Source organism: Balaenoptera borealis, assembly GCF_965194805.1.
Source record: "Balaenoptera borealis genome assembly, chromosome: 8".
In the NCBI taxonomy this organism is placed as follows: Eukaryota; Metazoa; Chordata; class Mammalia; order Artiodactyla; family Balaenopteridae; genus Balaenoptera; species Balaenoptera borealis.
In genome coordinates, this window is record NC_138865.1 from 113,435,149 (window position 1) to 113,452,673 (window position 17,525).

Here is a 17,525-nt window from a genome sequence, read left to right on the forward strand (position 1 = left end):
CTCTAATAGATATTACACTATAATATAAAACTTACTTTATATTGTATATTCATCATTATTTTTAATAATGTTCTTATAATAATAATTTATTATTATTCAGTTTCAAAAATTTCTTGGATATTTCCCCGTATTTATTTATTGGGATAAGTTTTAAAATAATTTTGTCATATTCCATTGCACCCCACCCCCAAATTATATTGGTTCTTTGATTTGGATTCCACTAAATTTATAAGTTGAGTTGGGGAGATCTGACATCTTTGCAATATTGAGACTTCCTGCCCGGGGATTTGTTACGCTTTTCCTTTACTAAGGACTTATTTTTTTATGTCCTTCAGTGAGGTTTTATAGTTTTTTTCCTATGGGCCTTGACATTTCTTGTTAAGTGTATGCCTAGGTATTTTATAGTATTCATTGCTAATGGAATATAATCTTTTTAAAAAGTCATACTTTCTAAATGGAAATCACAGATATTTAGTGTTGTAATTAGGGAATCTTCTAAGTAATACTTCTCTTCCTCTTCTGAATTTGGAAAAAACTGAGGCATGGGTACAGAAAAGAGACATAGGAGATAAAAATACTAACTTCATTACTGATAAAGTTGACTGGAAAAATGTAGCTTTTGATCTGTAATCAAGTAGGCTTGCTGTATTTCTCCCTGAACTGGATAGATTTACCTCCATAAAAGCAGGTAGTGCTGGACGATAGTATCTTTACCCCGGAAACAGGTCCACTTACCACCTGGTGGAGAGCACATGAAAATATTTGCTCTCTGCAGTAAGCGAAAGCCAAAAAAGAGAACTCAGAGCATCTGTTCTTGTCTAGTTCCTTCTCCCAAGCTCACTAGTGAGATAAACCATTCATTGTCCTCTAGGGTGGAGAAAGGCCACGAGTCTTTTCTAATGCAAGTCCCTCTATATGGAAAAGAAGTCTTTTCCCTTAACATTTAGGAAAGCCATTGATTTTCATTTTTATCTTATAACTAGCCACTTTACCAAAGTCTCTAAGCTTTTTAGTTGATTCCCTTAAATTTTTATTTTTAGGCATGCATTTACATCATGAACAAATGACAATTTTGTCTCTTCCATTATTTGTATTTCTTATTTATTTTTCTTATCTTATTGCATTGGCTTTAGTTTGTAGCAATTATAACGGGCATTCTTGTTTTGTTTCTGACTTAAATGAGAATACCCTTAGTGTCTTACCATTAAATATGTTTGTGGATGGCTTCTGATAAACTTTGTCATGTTAAGAAACTTAAGTTTTCTTCCTAGTTCATTAAGAGTTTTTAAAGAAAATTAATTGTAAGGTATTGGTGTTGAATTTATCAAATATTTAAAAAATATTTCTCCTGTTGATAATATCCTGTGATTTATTTTTCTTTAACAATGAAATGAATTTACATACTCCCTAATGTTGAATCATCCTTGTACTTTTGGAATAGATCTTGCTTGATTATGGTGGATTTTGACTTGTTTTACAGCAAGTTGGATTCAAATTGCTAAAATTTTGCAACTACTATATAGTTAAGCAGATTGGTCTATAAGAGTAATGATTCACATGTTAGAGATTAATTGGTGAACTTTGAACAGGTGGTCCTGGCTCAGATGAGTTTGGGAAATGCCAGGTTAATCAGGTTTCTTTACTCTTGGACTTCACAGAGACCTTAATAATACTTATTGTGATTCTCCAAAAGATGGACCAGAAATGGCATGCAGCACTAAGCACTTTCTCAAGTTATTTGACTGCAGAACCTCTTTTTCAAAAAACACATTAAATTCTCTGGAGACTAGTGTTCTATAACTGATCTGTAATTCTCCATTTTGGTGTTATCTCTGTCAGTTTTGTTATCAGAGTTACGCTAAACTTGGGAAGTGAAATGGAAAACTTTTTTTTTTCTGTATAACAGTTTAAATAACATAAGGATTATCTGTCCCTTAATGGTTTGATAGAACTTGCCTGTAAAACCATCTGAAGTAGTAGCATTTCTGAGTGATACAGATGCTCAGGAATGCACACACTAACAAGGCTTCCCCACAGGACATTTTTTCCCAACAGCCAATTCTTCCTGGCACCCTTTTCTTTAGGATCAAACAGCTGTTTTAGAAAAGCCTAGAATGTGTGAAAATTAGACTTGAGGCATTAGCGAAGTGATGCTGAATCAGTCCTGCAGGGTCCTCAGCTCTAACAAATAGCACGCTGGCTACTGCTCCGGGGTGCCTTGCTGGGGCTGTGTAGGGCATTTTTGGTTAAGGGTGCAGAGTTGACTCCCACCTTTCATAGTAGCCACTCTAGCTGAGGGCCAAGCTCTGGACCCCTTTCCTCATCCAGTTCCATTTTATCCTCTGGCTTGTACCTTTTTCCAAGTACTGTAGGGCGATAGGTCTGCTTAAACTTCTTCTAGATGCTTCCTGGAGGCCAGCCCTCAATAGTCCTTGCTTTAGACCTCTGTGGGTAGATCATTTGCCCAGCATAAGGGGGAGGCAGAGAATTGCTAGGAGATCAGGGTCAGTTTGAGAGGCCTGGTATTAGCAGTGGGGACTAGGGCCAAGCAAAGCTTATGTGGGGTCAGCTGGACCAGTGGGTCTCCTGAACTGTATGAGCTGAAGGATTGGCTTGGGGTTCAGTAGGGCTGGGTGTCCCTTCAAGTGAGGGGGGCGGGTGGTGTGTGTGTGGCTTGGGGGCTTCTAGGGATCTAAGGCTGTGCTGAAGGATTAGTCTAGGGTACAGTGAGGCCTAGGAGAGCTGAGGAGGCTGCGGGTCCCTGGAAGAGGCCAACTTGGGGGAGGGGGCAATTGGGGCCCAGGCTCCGACAGGCCCGGGGCTCCCGTGGGTCTGGGCTGGGGCGGGGGCCGCCTGCGTACTCGGAGAGGCCAGGTCGGCGGCGCCGGGGCCCTGCCCGGGGCTAACGGGCCGGGCCGTGGGGAGGCGGGGTGCCGGGCAGGCGGCGGCGCGGGCTCCGGACGCGAGGGCTCCCGCTCCCTCCTCCCGCCCGAGCCAGCCTCGGGCGCCCGGCGCCTCCCACGGAGCCAGCGCCAGAGCCGGGAGGTCCCGGCCCGCCGCCGCGGCCCGGGGAAGGAGCCGCCGCTGTTGTTGCTGCCGCCGCCGCCGCCGCCGCCAGGCCGCGCCCCGCCCCTGCTGCTGCCGCTCCCCGGTGAGGCTCGCGCTCGACCTGCGGCGCCGGCCCCGCCGCCTGGGCCCCGGGCCCGGCCCCTTCCGCGCCGCCCGGGCGATGAGAAGCTGCTTCTGCGTGAGACGGAGCCGGGACCCGCCGCAGCCGCAGCCGCCGCCACCGCCGCCCCAGCGGGGAACAGTTAAGTGAGGCCGGGTGGGCCGGGCGCCGCGGAGGCTCGGCCGAGCCGGCCCTGCTGCCCCCGCGGGCGGGCGGGCCGGCGCCGGCCCCGGGCCGAGGGGCGGGTGGGCGGGCGGAGCCGGGCCGCACCGAGGCCTGCGGGCTGTGTGCCCGGCCGGCCGCGGGGACAGGCCCGGCAGCCTCTGCTCGGCCTTGCGCGCGCCGCGGCTTCCCGTCCCCGGCTTGGCCTTGCGGCTTGGCGAGGCCGGAGGGAGCTCGGGGACCAGGGTGCGAGCAGCGTCCCCTGGGCCGGGGCTGGTGAGGGCTCCCGAGAGCCACGTCCGCCCAAGTGAGAGGTGAGGCGGCCCACCTGTGCCGGGGCACGGCGGCCACCTGCACAGACCCGGACAGTGGTTTCGCTGGCCGGGCCCGGGGGCCACTCTCTGTAGTCACGTGGGTGTCGAGCTGACTGCACCTGAGCCTCGGGCATGATCTAGGGTGCGGTCTCATCTATGACCTGGGCAGAGCAGAGAGGACACCCAAACTCCAGGGCACCTGTGTGCAAGGTGAGGTGCCGGTCGGGGCACCCAAGACCCAGAGTACCCATCCTCGAAGAATGGTGCGCCTGTTGATGGTCACCCCACGGGGACTTAAGCGCAAATGAGGCTCAGGGGCAGGGGCCGGGTGAAGAAGGCAGACCCATGATCATCTTCGTCCTCTTTGTTACCAACACACAACTCTTCCTGAATCATCAGCCTTTCCGGCCATTAAAAATGACTCTTGTATTCCCTGCCCCTCTGCAGCCTCTTCAGCAAGGCACAGGGGAGGGCCCAGGAGGGCAAAAGGCAAACGGCTGTTGCGCCTTCTCTGCTCCCCGCCCCCACCCACGAACCAGCCCCCCCGCTCAGTTTTCTGCCACAAAGCAGACAGCAGGCCAGAGTCTCTTTAGGGGCCTTTGTCTCCGTGATTCCTTCTCAGTATAATCTCATTGTACATTTCTCGACAGCTGGCTGGATCTCATCTCATTTTAACTGGGCAAGAAAATCTTATCAGCTGCACCAGAAAAGCCTTAGAAAAGTTAGGAGATAAGCTGTGTGGAAGCCTAGACTAACTCAAAAACTCAGTGTACTCAGAAGATTAGTACAGGAGACAGGTGACACCTTTCTTGCTTGTGGGAAATTGAACCAGGTATTTCAAGACATTGTGCCATGCATAGAATATTTAAATGGGGCCTCTTCTGGGACCTGGGCACCAAGACCCATGTGAAGCAGTTGACATAGCAATTACTGGTTCATTTGAGCTTAGGATCATCTTCTTTAATCCACATTTTTCATTCCTTCCTTTTAGCTTTTAGGCCGCACTCCTGATTTATGCTGAAGGCATTTCCCTGCCCGGCCTCCTTCCCGCTGGTGGGCTTTTCCCCACTTTTAGCTGGAACAGTGCACCATGATTAAGTGCAAGGACTTATAATTAGGCCTCGGCTTAAGCCTTGGCTTTCCTACTTACTGTGTGTTCTTAGGGAAATTAGTGAACTTTTCTGAGCCTCAGTTTCCTCATCTGTAGAGTGAGGCTAATGATAATATCTATCTCATAGAATTATAGTAAGAAGCAAATGAAATATTATAAGAGAAGTGCTCAGCTCCATTCATGCCACAGGGCAAGTAGTTAATAGAAATTAGTGGTTATTGGGACTTCCCTGGCGGTCCACTGGTTAAGACTCTGAGCTTCCACTGCAGGGGGCACAGGTTTGATCCCTGGTTGGGGAACTAAGATCCCGTGTGCTGTATGGCGTGGTTAAAAAAATAAAATGAAAACAATTAAAAATTAGTGGTTATTATTAAGGGTTTGTTAACTGGTTGATCAGAAGAGTAGCTTCAGTTTTTTTTAGAGTGCCTTTCTGTTTGTGGTTATTATTTAGGGCCACTAGGAAGGGATGGTAGAGTAGAAAGAACACTGGGCTTAGAACCTCAATTTACCTCCTGGAACCCAGGAGACCCTAGGCAAGTCATGGAACCTCATGGGACCTTTCTGAATCCCCATTTCCTCATTTGTTAAAGGGGCCTAAGAATAAAACCTGCCCCGTAAGGCTGAATGGGCTAATGTGTATGAATGTGTGTGACACTGTGGAGGGGGTTGGTGGGTCCTCACTAAATGTAAGTGGGATCTAACGGCAGACCCCGGTTTGGTGGGTCTGCTGTTTTGACAGTTTGTTGTGGTGGGGGAGGACTATAAGAAGAGCAATGCAAGAATATCTTGTTTGTGTACAAGGATATCTTGGTGCTTTACAAAACCATACAGCCGTGTGAACACATTGTGATCCCCCTCAGGGCCTTGGAAGGGGGGAGTGGGTGCTGACGGTTCTTAATCTCTATCAGTTTCACAGCAGATTTGCTTCTGGGGGCATCAGAATCCAAGTGTCCCCAGCCCCTCTGCCTTAGCGGGTTGGAACTGCTCCATGCTTCGTGCTCAAAGAGCGACATCCTTGCCACACTGGAAAGTCATGATGGTGTTGGGGTCAAGAGTGGGAAATGTCAGAGGTGCTATTATGATGGTGAAGATAACAAATGACTACATGGTTGGATGCGGTGGGCTGAGAACACTGTATTTAGTTGGCTGTGGTTGAGTGAGCAGTCTCGTTTGCGCGTTGGCTTGTGGGAGGGGAGGCCTGGGTTCCTTGAATGAGCTGCCCCTCCCCAGGCTGTTCTCGCTGTCTCTGAGGCCCTGCCTGACCAGCGTTGCACCGGCCCCACTGGCTCTCCTTGGCCTCGTGCTCGCTGGGCCGCCCTTGGGAATTGTGGTTTCCCTGAGTTGTCGGCACTGTTTGCGGCGGGGTTGCCTACCTCACGTCTCTTCTCCCCAGCTGCTTGGGAGGCAGGGTGTGCTTGACGTTGCCTTCTTGTTGGGGACATCCTGTGGGCAAGCGTTGGTTTACTTGACACACTTCTGGCGGGATGCAGAGCTTGTCTAGGCTGAAATGTGAGAGGCCCGTGGGCCTAGAGCCCAGGGGTCACATACTAGAGCTTTGCAGCTCATACTCCCCTGAAGACTGGAGGGCCATCTTGCTGGGCCTGTGGCTAGGATCAACACAGGATCGTTCTACACACACACACACACACACTTTTTTTTTTTTTTAATAAATTTATTTATTTATTTTATTTTTGGCTGCGTTGGGTCTTTGTTGCTGCATGTGGGCTTTCTCTGGTTGCGGCGAGCGGGGGCTACTCTTCGTTGCGGTGCACGGGCTTCTCACTGTGGTGGCTTCTCTTGTTGCAGAGCATGGGCTCTAGGCTCATGGGCTTCAGTAGTTGCAGCACGCAGGCCCAGTAGTTGTGGCTCGTGGGCTCTACAGCGCAGGTTCAGTAGTTGTGGTGCATGGGCTTAGTTGCTCTGCGGCATGTGGGATCTTCCCGGACCAGGGCTCGAACCTGTGTCTCCTGCATTGGCAGGCGGATTCTTAACCACTGCGCCACCAGGGAAGTCCACACTTTTGGTTTTTTTTTTCAAACAGATACTGATCAGCACAGCAAAATGTTCAAAAGAATATCCTTTAGGAGAGAGAAATAAATGAATTCTTAACGAACTAAGAATCCTTAGGATGTTTATTAAAATGCAGAACCCAGGGCCTCAAACCCAGATCCTGAATCAGAATATCTGGGGAAGGGGCCCCAGAATCTGCATGTTTAACAAGAATCTTGGGTTGTACTGATGCTTACTGAAATTTGAGAACCCCAATTATAGATGCTTTTTAAAAATATTGTGAAACACACAAAATAAAATTTACCATCCTAATTGTTTTTAAATGTATACATCAGTGGCATTAAGTATATTCATTCTGTTGTGCAACGAATCTCCAGAACTTTTTCATCTTGCAAAACTGAAACTCTATACAGTTGACTCTTGAACAACATGGGTATGAACTGCGCAGGTCCACTTATACGTGGAATTGTTTCCATAGTAACTACTGCAGTACTACACCATCCGCGGTCGGTTGAATCCCCAGATGCAGAACCACAGATACAGAGGAACTCCGAATTTGGAGGGCCAACTATAAGGTATATTCGGATTTTCGACTGCTGGAAGGTTTGGCACTCCTAACCCCTTCATTGTTCAAAGGTCAACTGTACTCATAAAACTCCTGTTTCCCCCTCCCCAGCCTCTGGCAACCACCATTCTACTTTCTAGGAATTTGACTACTCCAAGTACCTCATATAAATGGAATCATATTTGTGAGTATTTGTCTCTTTGTGACTGCCTTATGTCACTTAGCATAATGTCTTCAAGGTTCACCCACACTGCAACATGTGTCAGAATTTCCTTCCTTTTTTAAGACTGAATAATACTACATTGTATGTATAGACCACATTTTGCTTATCCATTTATCTGTCTGTGGACACTTGGGTTGCTTCCACCTTTTGGCTATGGGAAATAATGCTGCTGTGAACATGTATGTACAAATATCTCTTTGAGACCCTGTATTCAGTTCTTTTGTGGATATATATCCAGAAGTGGAATTGCCAGATCATATAGTAATTCTATTTTTCATTTTTTGAGGAATCACCACACTGTTTTCCATAGCTGCTGCATTTCCATTACCACCAACAGTGCACCAGGTTTCCGATTTTTCCACATCCTCACCAACACTAATTTTCTGGTTTTTGGTAGCAGCCATCCTAATGGGTATGAGATGATATCTCACTGTGGTTTTGGTTTGCATTTCCCTAATGAGTAATGATGTTGAACATCTTTTCAGATGCTTGTTGGCCATTTGTATATCAGCTTTGGAGAAATGTCCTTTTTCAAGTCCTTTCCCCATTTTTTCATCGAGTTATTTGCTTTTTGTTATTGCTAAGTTGTAGGAGTTCTTAATAGATTTGGATTTTAACCTCTTATCAGATATATGATTTGCAAATATTTTCTCCCATTCTTTTGGATGTCTTTTCACTCTGTTGATTGTATCTTTTGATGGAAGTTCTGCAAGTTCTTTATACACATTAAAACCCTGTAAAGAAAATATTATCATCCATTATTCCAATTTGAGGGGCATGGAAACTTAGGCCCAATTCAGTTGAGTTGCTTGGGGTCACACAGCTGTGTCAGACCTGCGACTCAAGCCCGGGTCCCTCTGAGTCCAAAGTCTGCACCCTTTCCTTTCCTCTGCTTTACCTCCCAATCCTTCCCTGAGCTAATAGCATGAAGAGGCCCTACAGGGTGTGCAGGAAGTGGCCTTGGCTTGAGAAGCATTCATTTACAGGAGAGGAAATAGGAACGCAAGACTTGGGAATCTCTTCCTTCTGACCACTGGGGCGCTCCTTCCTGTAGATCCACATCATTACTTAGACCTTAGAAATAGCAGAGAAGTGCAGACAGGTTTTTAACGGTTTTGTTTATTTGTTTGTTTGTCTGTTTAAGCGTTTCATAAGCTTGTTTCAGAGCCCATCTGCTACTTAACAGTTTCCCAGACAGTCCGGGACTGTTCACGCCACCGTTGGTGCCGTGTCTTCTGCCTGCACCGCTTGCAGTACTCGGCACCCTCCATCTTTCAGGAAGCCCAGCTCCCTGACTGCCCAGCCAAAGGGAGCATCCCCTCATTTGCGGTCCTTTCCTTTCGGGACATTTCCTCCAGCCCGTGAGCCCTGCAGCTGGTACCCATGACTTATTCGTCGCTGTGTCACCCAGCACAGTGGCACTGCACCTGGGCTCTGCATTCTCCAGTCTCTGACCCAGCCCAGATCAATGAGATCAGAACCTGGGGGTTGGGACAGGCAGCTGTAGTTTTTACAAACTCCTTAGGGGAGTCTTCGTGCAGCCTCCTGCCAGGCCCTCATCCAGCCTGCTCCAGCTGAGTCACACCCACTTCTGGAACCCCCTGGAGTGCCGCAGTCCCACCTCCCTTCCTCGGCAGATGGCCCAGCCCTGGAATCGTGGTGTTTGTCCTGCATGGAGCATCAGTGACCCCAGCGTGGCACTCTCACCATCGCCTCTGCTGCTTTACATGCCCTCCTTAATCCGATGAAACATTGGCGATTTTGAGAGGAGGACAGGAACTTCATTCATCCATCCTCCCGTCCATCCGTCCATCCATCCATCCATCCATCTATCCGTAATCCATTTATTGAGTTCTCATTGTGGGCTAGGCACTGTGGTGGACATATACCTTTGCACAGCTGATGTTCTGCTAGGGAAAGTATTATAGCCTTCTGAGAGGCAAGACTCTGTGTAAGTGTGTATGTGCATGCGTGCATGTGTGCACATGTATGTGCTAAGGCCATGTCCTTGGACAACATCAGGATTCTTAGTGACAGCACTTGTCTGGCTGGGCAGTGGGGAAGGTTTGGGGTGAATGGGAGATGTGACCCAGATTTTGAATGGTGGGATGGGTGCCATAGGGGAGGAACTGGGTGCTCTTGGGCAACCTGTGTTGGGGAGGGAAAGACTGGGGGACTTACTCTGAGGCTGTTCCCCATGGATGATGACCTTCAGGTTCCTTCCTCCTTCCCTCCCTTCCTTCCTTCATCAAACATCTAATGAGTACCTACTGCCTTGTAGTCAAAGTTTGGACTACGGACCTGCTGTTTCAGCATCACCTGGATCTTGTTAGAAATGCAGCTTCTGGGACTTCCTTGGTGGCACAAGGGTTAAGAATCCGCCTGCCAATGCAGGGGACACGGGTTTGATCCCTGGTCCAGGAAGATCCCAAATGCCGCGGAGCAACTAAGCCTGTGTGCCACAACTACTGAGCCTGAGCGTCACAACTACTGAAGCCCATGCACCTAGAGCCTGTGGTCTGCAACAAGAGAAGCCACCACAATGAAAAGACCACGCACCGCAATGAAGAGTATCCCCCGCTCACTGCAACTATAGAAAGCCTGTGCACAGCAACGAAGACCCAACACAGCCAAAAATAAAAATGAATAAAATAAAATAAATTTATAAAAAAGAAAAGAAATGCAGCTTCTCAGGCCCCATCCTAGACCTGTTGAATCAGTATCTCTGGGAGTGGCTTTAAGACTGTTTTAACGAATTCCTTAGATGACTCATGCGTGCTAGAATTTGAGAACTCCTCATCCAGAATGTTGGGGTTTCCATCTTCACCATTGTTTCATGCTCAGCACAAGGGCCCTCCGTAAACATTTGTGGGCTGACTGTTACGCACCAGGTCCTGTTAGGTACCAGGAACGTGGGAGATGCTTCAGGTGGGAGGATGGCAAGGTCCGCCAGGTTTGAGGTATTAATGGGACGTGTGGGTGACCGTAGCCAACAGGGTACTAGATACACTCGTCTGAGTCTCAGGAGAAAAGTCCGGGCCATGGAAGTAATTTGGAAGTCATCAGCACACAGAATGATTATACGACCAAAGAAACTCTGAAGACCCATGTGCAAGTCACAGAGCGGGTGGTAGTGATGGGAGGTGTCTGCTGACCTGAAGCCAGGTGTTCTGATGATTCTGGCCTGGGAGCCCATTTGCCTGGCGTTGAGGTGACATTTTTACTCTGTACACTGTGGCCATCAAGCCAAGGCTGTGACCGTTTTACGTCACCGAATATCAAGAGAATGTTGCTCTTGGGACCTCCTGGGGTGGGTTCATTTGTAGGGCATCTGCCTTCCATCGGTGTCCTTCTTCCTTCTCTCTAGGGGACAGTATGACACTAGACCTGATGGGAGTGGGTGGGGACGACCTTCATTTGCAGTGATTGTGAGCAAGTTGCAGGTTGCGGTGGGGCTCACAGTGTACTGGAGAACGCCCCCTCCTCCCCAGCACCAGGCTCCCTGGTTTTTCACGTTCGGGCCTATAGGGGCAGGCCTTTGGCCACGGCAGTGCTGTAGAACTTGATCCTGATTTATCTGGGGAGAGAGAACTCTGGGACCTAGCACTGCACTGTACGGGCTGCAGCAGCCCAAACCCCAGGCCCGCCTCACATGGTTTATGGAAAATCTGTTTGGTAATCAAATGGTTCATATCAGTCTAAACATAGGTCTGATGGAATGGATGCATTTGTACACCAGATTCTCCTATTAGAAGTAACAGACCTTCACTGGAGAAAAAGGAAGTGCTTGCCATTGTTAGTTCCCTAGCTGGAAAGTCTTTGTGATCTAGGGGAGCTTAGGAAAATATTTGCTTTAGTTCCCCAGTATCTTAGCAGCCTTCCCAGCAGCCTGTGGCCTGTTGCCACCAGGTCGTACTCAACAGCATTTGTCGGAACGATTTGGTTTCTGACTGGTCACTAGGTAAGTGGTCCAGGCCCAAGTACAGGTGGCGCCAGGATGCTATCCTGAGGTTCCGTAGTGGACACCTCTCAGCCTGTGTCCCCCATGGGCAGCCCCCAGAGCCGGCTGGCCATTTGCCTGGTTGCCGCAGGGATTCTGGCCTCAGCCTGCAGTCTCCGTAGGAGGTAGGGCTCTGCACCAGGGCTGCCTGAGGTGGCCCAGTTTGTGTATTTGTGTGTGTTGTGGGTGCATTGGTGAATCACGCCTGGCCTCCCCTGTCCTCTGTCCCCTGCTTAAGATTTGTTAGCAGGAAGGTGCCAGGAATTATGGAGCAACAGAGGAGGGCATGGGTTCCCTGCAGCCCACTGGTACCACTGCTGCTGCTGGGAAACAGGCAGAGAGCTGCCGCACGACGGCCAGAGCCGGAGCTTTTACTGGGGGACGGCCGTTCTCATTGGAGGCCCTGCTCTTTGGCCGTTTCCCACAGGGAGTGAAATATTTATCCACTGCTTTTCCCCAGCGCCACAAGCTGCTAGATGTGGGCAGACAGTTTGTCTTTTGTGCCCTTGACTTTGGATTTCAAACAATCTGATCACAAGTTCATCCTTCTGTAGGGACTTCATTAGCTCACTGGTTTTGTCATTTCAACTACAGTAGCTCAATTTAACCTGCTCCCCCCGCAATACTTTGAAATTACTCTCCTCAAAAGTTGTGTGCGAGTCCTGCCTTCAGCCCTGGTGGGCAGCAAGGGCACCGCTTCTGAGTCGGCCTTCCTTCCTCGCCTGGGGTCCCTGCTGCGCCTCCTTTGAAGGCAGCACCCCCTGCCCCCCGGCAGTTGTTGCCTCCCCCCGCGCAAAGTGCTTTAAACTCCTCGGCCTGCACCCCACCCTGCTGCTGGAAGGGCCTCCGTGGAGAGAGGTCTGAGCTCTGCTAGTTGGGTTTTGATTTCAGTACAGGAGCTGATAAAACGAGATAAACCCCAGGCTCACAGGGCCGGGGAAATTAAACAGAGATGATATCAAAGTTCCCCTGAGTTTTCAACTGTGATACAGTAGCTTAGTTTTCTCCCAGACTGGGGCTGGGAGGCACGCCTTTGATTCTGAAACAATGTTCAGCATCAGTTAAGCCCAGCACTGCTGACTTTTAGGGATTAAGCACACTGTTGTAGTGATTCTTTGATCAGCTACAAGGGAGCCGTGTGCTGTCTGTATGAAGGGGCTTTATAGTTAAAGTTCATTTCTCTGTGAACCTGGGATGACAGCACTGGTGAGGTGTTGCAGTGCTGTGAGCTGCGGCCTCCCCCAGGCACCGTTTGCAGCATTGCAGGCTCACGCAGGAAGCTGTTCTCTTACCCAGTGTTATTGGATAGAACTCATTGAGCACAGCGTGGAAAAAATCTTGCTGGCCTGGAGATCACACCTCACCCTAACTGACCCCATCCAGCCCCTCTAGTCCCAGTATGTACAACACACACACACACACACACACACTCATTCTCTGTCTCTCTCCCCACCTTGCAGAGAAATCCTCTTGGGGCAGACACGGGCACACCTGTCCAGAGCGAGGCTCTGTAGCCCCCAGCCTGGGCAGTGATCTGAGTGAGGCTGGCTGCACACTCGGGGTAGAGGTTGGGATAGGGACCAAATGACCTGCGAGGTCAAGCTAGGAGGACTAGCTCAAGGTCAGTGTCGCCAATGTACTCTCTCCGTGCCCGAGGGCAGATGTGACTCCCAGGTGCTGCCGCCATCTTCGTTCCTTACCTCGCGTTTACTGAGAACCGACTTAGCTTCAGGTTGGCTCAATCCTGTAGTTCTCAGAAATCTCAACATCTGTTATCTTGGCCTCTAAAATACTGCATCAACTTTTGGCTTTTTCTGTGGAAGCCCTCCTTGTAGCCACAGCTGGGACGGTAGAAGTTTCCCCAATTGCACCTCCACCCCGGTTGGCCCTGTGACTTCCAGCTGGTCATGGAGCCCCCGTGTGCCGTGGATCGCACTCACACCGTGCTATACATCAACCTATCCCCTCCTGTGCCGGGCTCGCATCTCCCTCACTAGGTCTAAATTTACCTCCGTCGTACACAAACATGGCCTTAGCTCAATTTTATTGTTGTAAATTATTTATGAGGGAAATGTTGAATCTTGAAACTAAGGTGTGGGGAAAATTAATCCCATGTTACTTCTATCTTTCTGTACTCTTTTCCCCCCTTGCTTCCGTTACTGGGCTACAGCTAGAGAAAGAAGAGCGTTGGCATTTTAAAATATAATTGGTGTTCAAAGTGCTTTCTTGATGGGATATCGGATGGGAAGTCCGTCTCTCTCTGCACAGTGTATGGAAAGCAGACCAGGCTGGGGAAGGAGGGCCAGAGGTCCCGTTGGGCTCTGCCCTCTGCCAGCTCGTGGTGTCTGAGAACTCCAGGCTTCCGTTTTTCTCCTCTAAAACAGGGATAATACGCCCCAGCCACCTTCTAGGTTTGGTGTGAGCATCGATTGAGAAGGAGCCCGAGAAAGCTTTTTGGTAATTGCAGGGTGCTGTTCAGATGCGGGGAGGTGTGTTAGTTTGTTCTGTGTGCAGCTAGGATTTGGAGATAGAGGTGGGTGCTGGGCGGGGAGTGCTGAGGATGACACCAGCTGTTGCAAGTAGGCCTTCACGTTTTCTGCTGTAGCCCAGCATCGCATCTTGCAAGACAGGTTAATGTTGGCCTTAAACACCCTGCTTCCCCCGCTCCTCTCCCCGCGGCAGGTCTGCTCTGCAGCCCGGCATTAATGGCCTCTTCTCCCCCTCGCAGAGGCCTGGCCTGTGACCCGGGCAGCCGCGAACACAGTGGTGCCATCCCTTCTGGCTGGAGGCTTCGCACAGCCCAGGGAGCATCGAGAGCTAGTTAATAAATGGCCTTTTGTTAGGAAGGTCAATTGAAGTGACGGTAGAGACGCTGTTAAGAGTAATTTGCAGTCAGAAAATATGTAATTCAGGGCAGGCTGCTTTGAGTGATTGCCTCTGCCGTGGATATCTTGGGCGTTTCTCATTAAAAGCTTCCTTTACTGGTGGTGGTGCTTCCTCCACCGCGGAGCTCCGCGCGGCGAGGAGTCATTTGTCTGTATCTCACAAAGGCTGCTGGATCCCCAGGGCACGGTCACTGCGGGGGAGGAAAGAGGGAGGCGTGCATCGGAGATGCTCGGTGCTAATGCCCTGCCCGCCGCATCCTCCCAGCCTGCAGGCCGGGCCGTGACCAGGCACGCAGGCCCGGCCGCCGGCTCCTTTGTCTGCTCCGGGAGGCCGCCCGCAGCCATCTTGGGGCCCGGTGCCGGGCTGCCCGGTGCATTGTGGGAGCAGCGGCGTCAGCCCCCCGCCCTTGCTCACGCTGCAGAGCAGAGGAGGGCCGTTGCCATCAGTACGTGGCATGTGGTGCCCCGAGGACGGGCATCTCTCAGCTAATAAAATGTTTCTTATTTATTCCCATGCTCACTTCCCCCCCCCCCTCAGATAGTAGAAGCGCTACTATCTTAAAAAAAAAAAAACAACACTTACCTCTGATGTTCTTTTATTAAATTCACAGCATGATATTTTAGCACTGGCAGAATTGTACATTCTATTAATGAGTTGTTAATTGCGAAGCATTTTGGTAACCAACAGCAGGTACCAATATTTTGCAAACTGCAGCAACGTTATTTCCATGTTACCAGGAATATGGGGTTTTCCACGTGAAGTACTTTTTGATCAGTGTTTGCTTTGGATTGGGCTGGTGCAGATATTTAATTCTAAACCTTCTTTATTGGGGGCATGCATGCGGATTCCGTCAATAAATATTTATTTAGTGCCTACTGTGTGCAGGAAGCATTAAGCCCTGTTCTTTATGCAGATAAAGCTGCCTGGTAAGTGAAATTTGAAAATAGAAAACGATGCAGTGATGTGGTTTGGTGTCCTGTCCCCCCTGCCCTGTGCTTCTAGAAGCTTATTTTCAGTAGAATTAAGTAAAGCATAACTTAGTTTGGCTTTTGTCATAAACAGAAGCTGAGAGTGTGGCTGCTGCCCAGCACTTCTAGCCTTGATCCGAGACTTGGCTCCGTTGCCCTGACAAGTCTGTTTCTGGAGCCTTTCGTGGGTTCCAGGGGACGCTGATTACATGGTAACTTGCATACAGCATTCTGGTTGTTTCTATTCAGGAGGCTGTAGTCATTTTTAATAGCCTCTGCCTTTTCTGATTCTAGGCTGAGAGCTAAGAATATTCCTCCTGCCTGCCTAGTTAGGCAGGGTGTTTGGTTTGCTTTGGAAGCAGTAACCAGCCTTGAGAGATCTGGCAGACCTACAGCCAGTGGAATTCAATTGCTGCAGAAGGAGGTAGAATTTAACTTGCTCTTTTTCGCTGCTTGTCCTTTTAAAAGCACTAGAAGTCATTTACATAAGGTGTTACGTTTTTTATTTGCTTTCTGGTGCACTGCCACTCGAGCTGCCCAGACCCAGTGCTCTCTATATTCTGCTTGTCTCCTCTGGTCACATCAAGAGGCAATCAGCAGCAGAATAATAATTTCATTTCCCTCCGTTTCTCCCAAAGTGCCCAACAAGAATTATGGCCATTGTTAGTGCTTAGCTTTGAGTAAGTGCCCACATGACCTGCGGGATTAAACACAACAAAGGGACCCGCCAGTCCTCTTGGGAGCAGCACCAACCATGTTTCTGGCCAGTTACACTGGACCTTTGTATCCCAAACCCTCCAGTCTCATCTGCTTTTTGTTGAGCGCCTACTATGTGCCAGGGAACCTCTCCAGGCCCTTGATTTACGCGACTCCTTTAGTTCTCACAGCAGCTCTGCGACTGTCAGTGTCCTGACTTCTTGCTTGCCCGGTCACCAGCTAGTAAGTCATGGAGACTGGACTCCAGTGCCATGCCTTGGCCTCCACGCCCAGAGCACTTTCTTCTGTGTGTTTGCAAAGCTCTGCCGCCCGAACAGTCCACCCTTGGATGTGGTAGAGGCTGTGGATTTGGAAGGCTGCACTTCTGCAGGGAGGTATTGTGAGGGAGAGAGACGGAAGGTACTGTTAGATTTAGCCGTGTCTGATTTATCCTCAGAGAAGCTGGTGGTATCTGTTCAGAAGTCAGGCAGCTGGGCAGGAGAGTGTTCAAAGCTAACTTGAGAAGAGCAGGGGCCGGAGATGACTTGAATTCTTGATCTGAGGAAAGGGTCCAGGGCTCCCTTAGCCAGTCCAGGTACATGGAGCTTAGTTCAGGATATTTTCCCCGAGACACTGGTTCTGTCTGTGCGAGACTTTACATCGTTCACTTTAAATGCTCCGTTTGAATTGTACGCTTTCTTTTTCCTTTTCGGAACCAGGAGCAATCCGCCATGCCTGAAGTCAAAGACCTTTCAGAAGCCTTGCCAGAGACGTCAATGGATCCCATCACGGGAGTGGGGGTGGTGGCTTCTCGGAACCGAGCCCCGACAGGCTACGACGTAGTAAGTCAAGATTCGCTGATTCAGCAAATAGTTATCCCCTGTGTTCAAGGCCCTCTGAACCCTGTGTGTAAGATGTGCTGCTTCTCTCTAGGAACTTAAAACAGGGAGGGAAGACGTCACCAATGGGAAGGCGTGGGGAGCGTCCTGCTTTGGGAGTAGATGACCTGAGCCCGTCTGGGCTGTTTCGTGGCCTTAGCTGGGTCACTTGACCTCTGTAATGGTCATCTTCACATTCTGTAAAGTTAAAGGGTTGGATTAGTTGATTTCCAAAGCCATTTCTAGCTGTGACATTTCATGAAAAGGATCCAAGAGTCTGAAAGACCCTTGGTTTGTTGTCACAGATTGTCCTACATGTATAAATGTCATAAGTGTATTGACATATGTTTATATAGCTCCTTACAGTTTACAAAGCAGTTTCCTACCCATGAACTCATTTGGCTCTCATGATTCCCTGGAGGCTGGGAGGGGAAGTTGCTTTCTCTCCACTGTGCTGATCAGGAGAACTCAAGCTCTGAGAAGGGAAGCGATGGAGCCCCAGCCCTTGGGAGTGGTGAATCAGGACCAGACCCCCTCCCAAGT

General features: G+C 49.4%; 1 protein-coding gene across 5 annotated transcripts in view; it reads left to right on the plus strand.

Moving 5' to 3' along the window:
• The first annotated feature begins 2,876 nt into the window (after positions 1–2,876).
• The window catches only part of MVB12B (multivesicular body subunit 12B), a 213,123-nt gene continuing 198,474 nt past the window's right edge, over positions 2,877–17,525 (plus strand). For 2 of the 5 annotated variants that reach the window (XM_082403348.1, XM_082403351.1), the window contains exons 1-2: positions 2,885–3,310; positions 16,824–16,946. In XM_082403348.1, the coding sequence (XP_082259474.1) occupies positions 3,230–3,310; positions 16,824–16,946 (204 nt within the window). In that variant the 5' untranslated portion in view covers positions 2,885–3,229. Of the gene's footprint in view, positions 3,311–15,502; positions 15,621–16,823; positions 16,947–17,525 lie in introns of all 5 variants that reach the window. The other 3 variants (XM_082403350.1, XM_082403347.1, XM_082403349.1) reach the window with 3 other exon arrangements.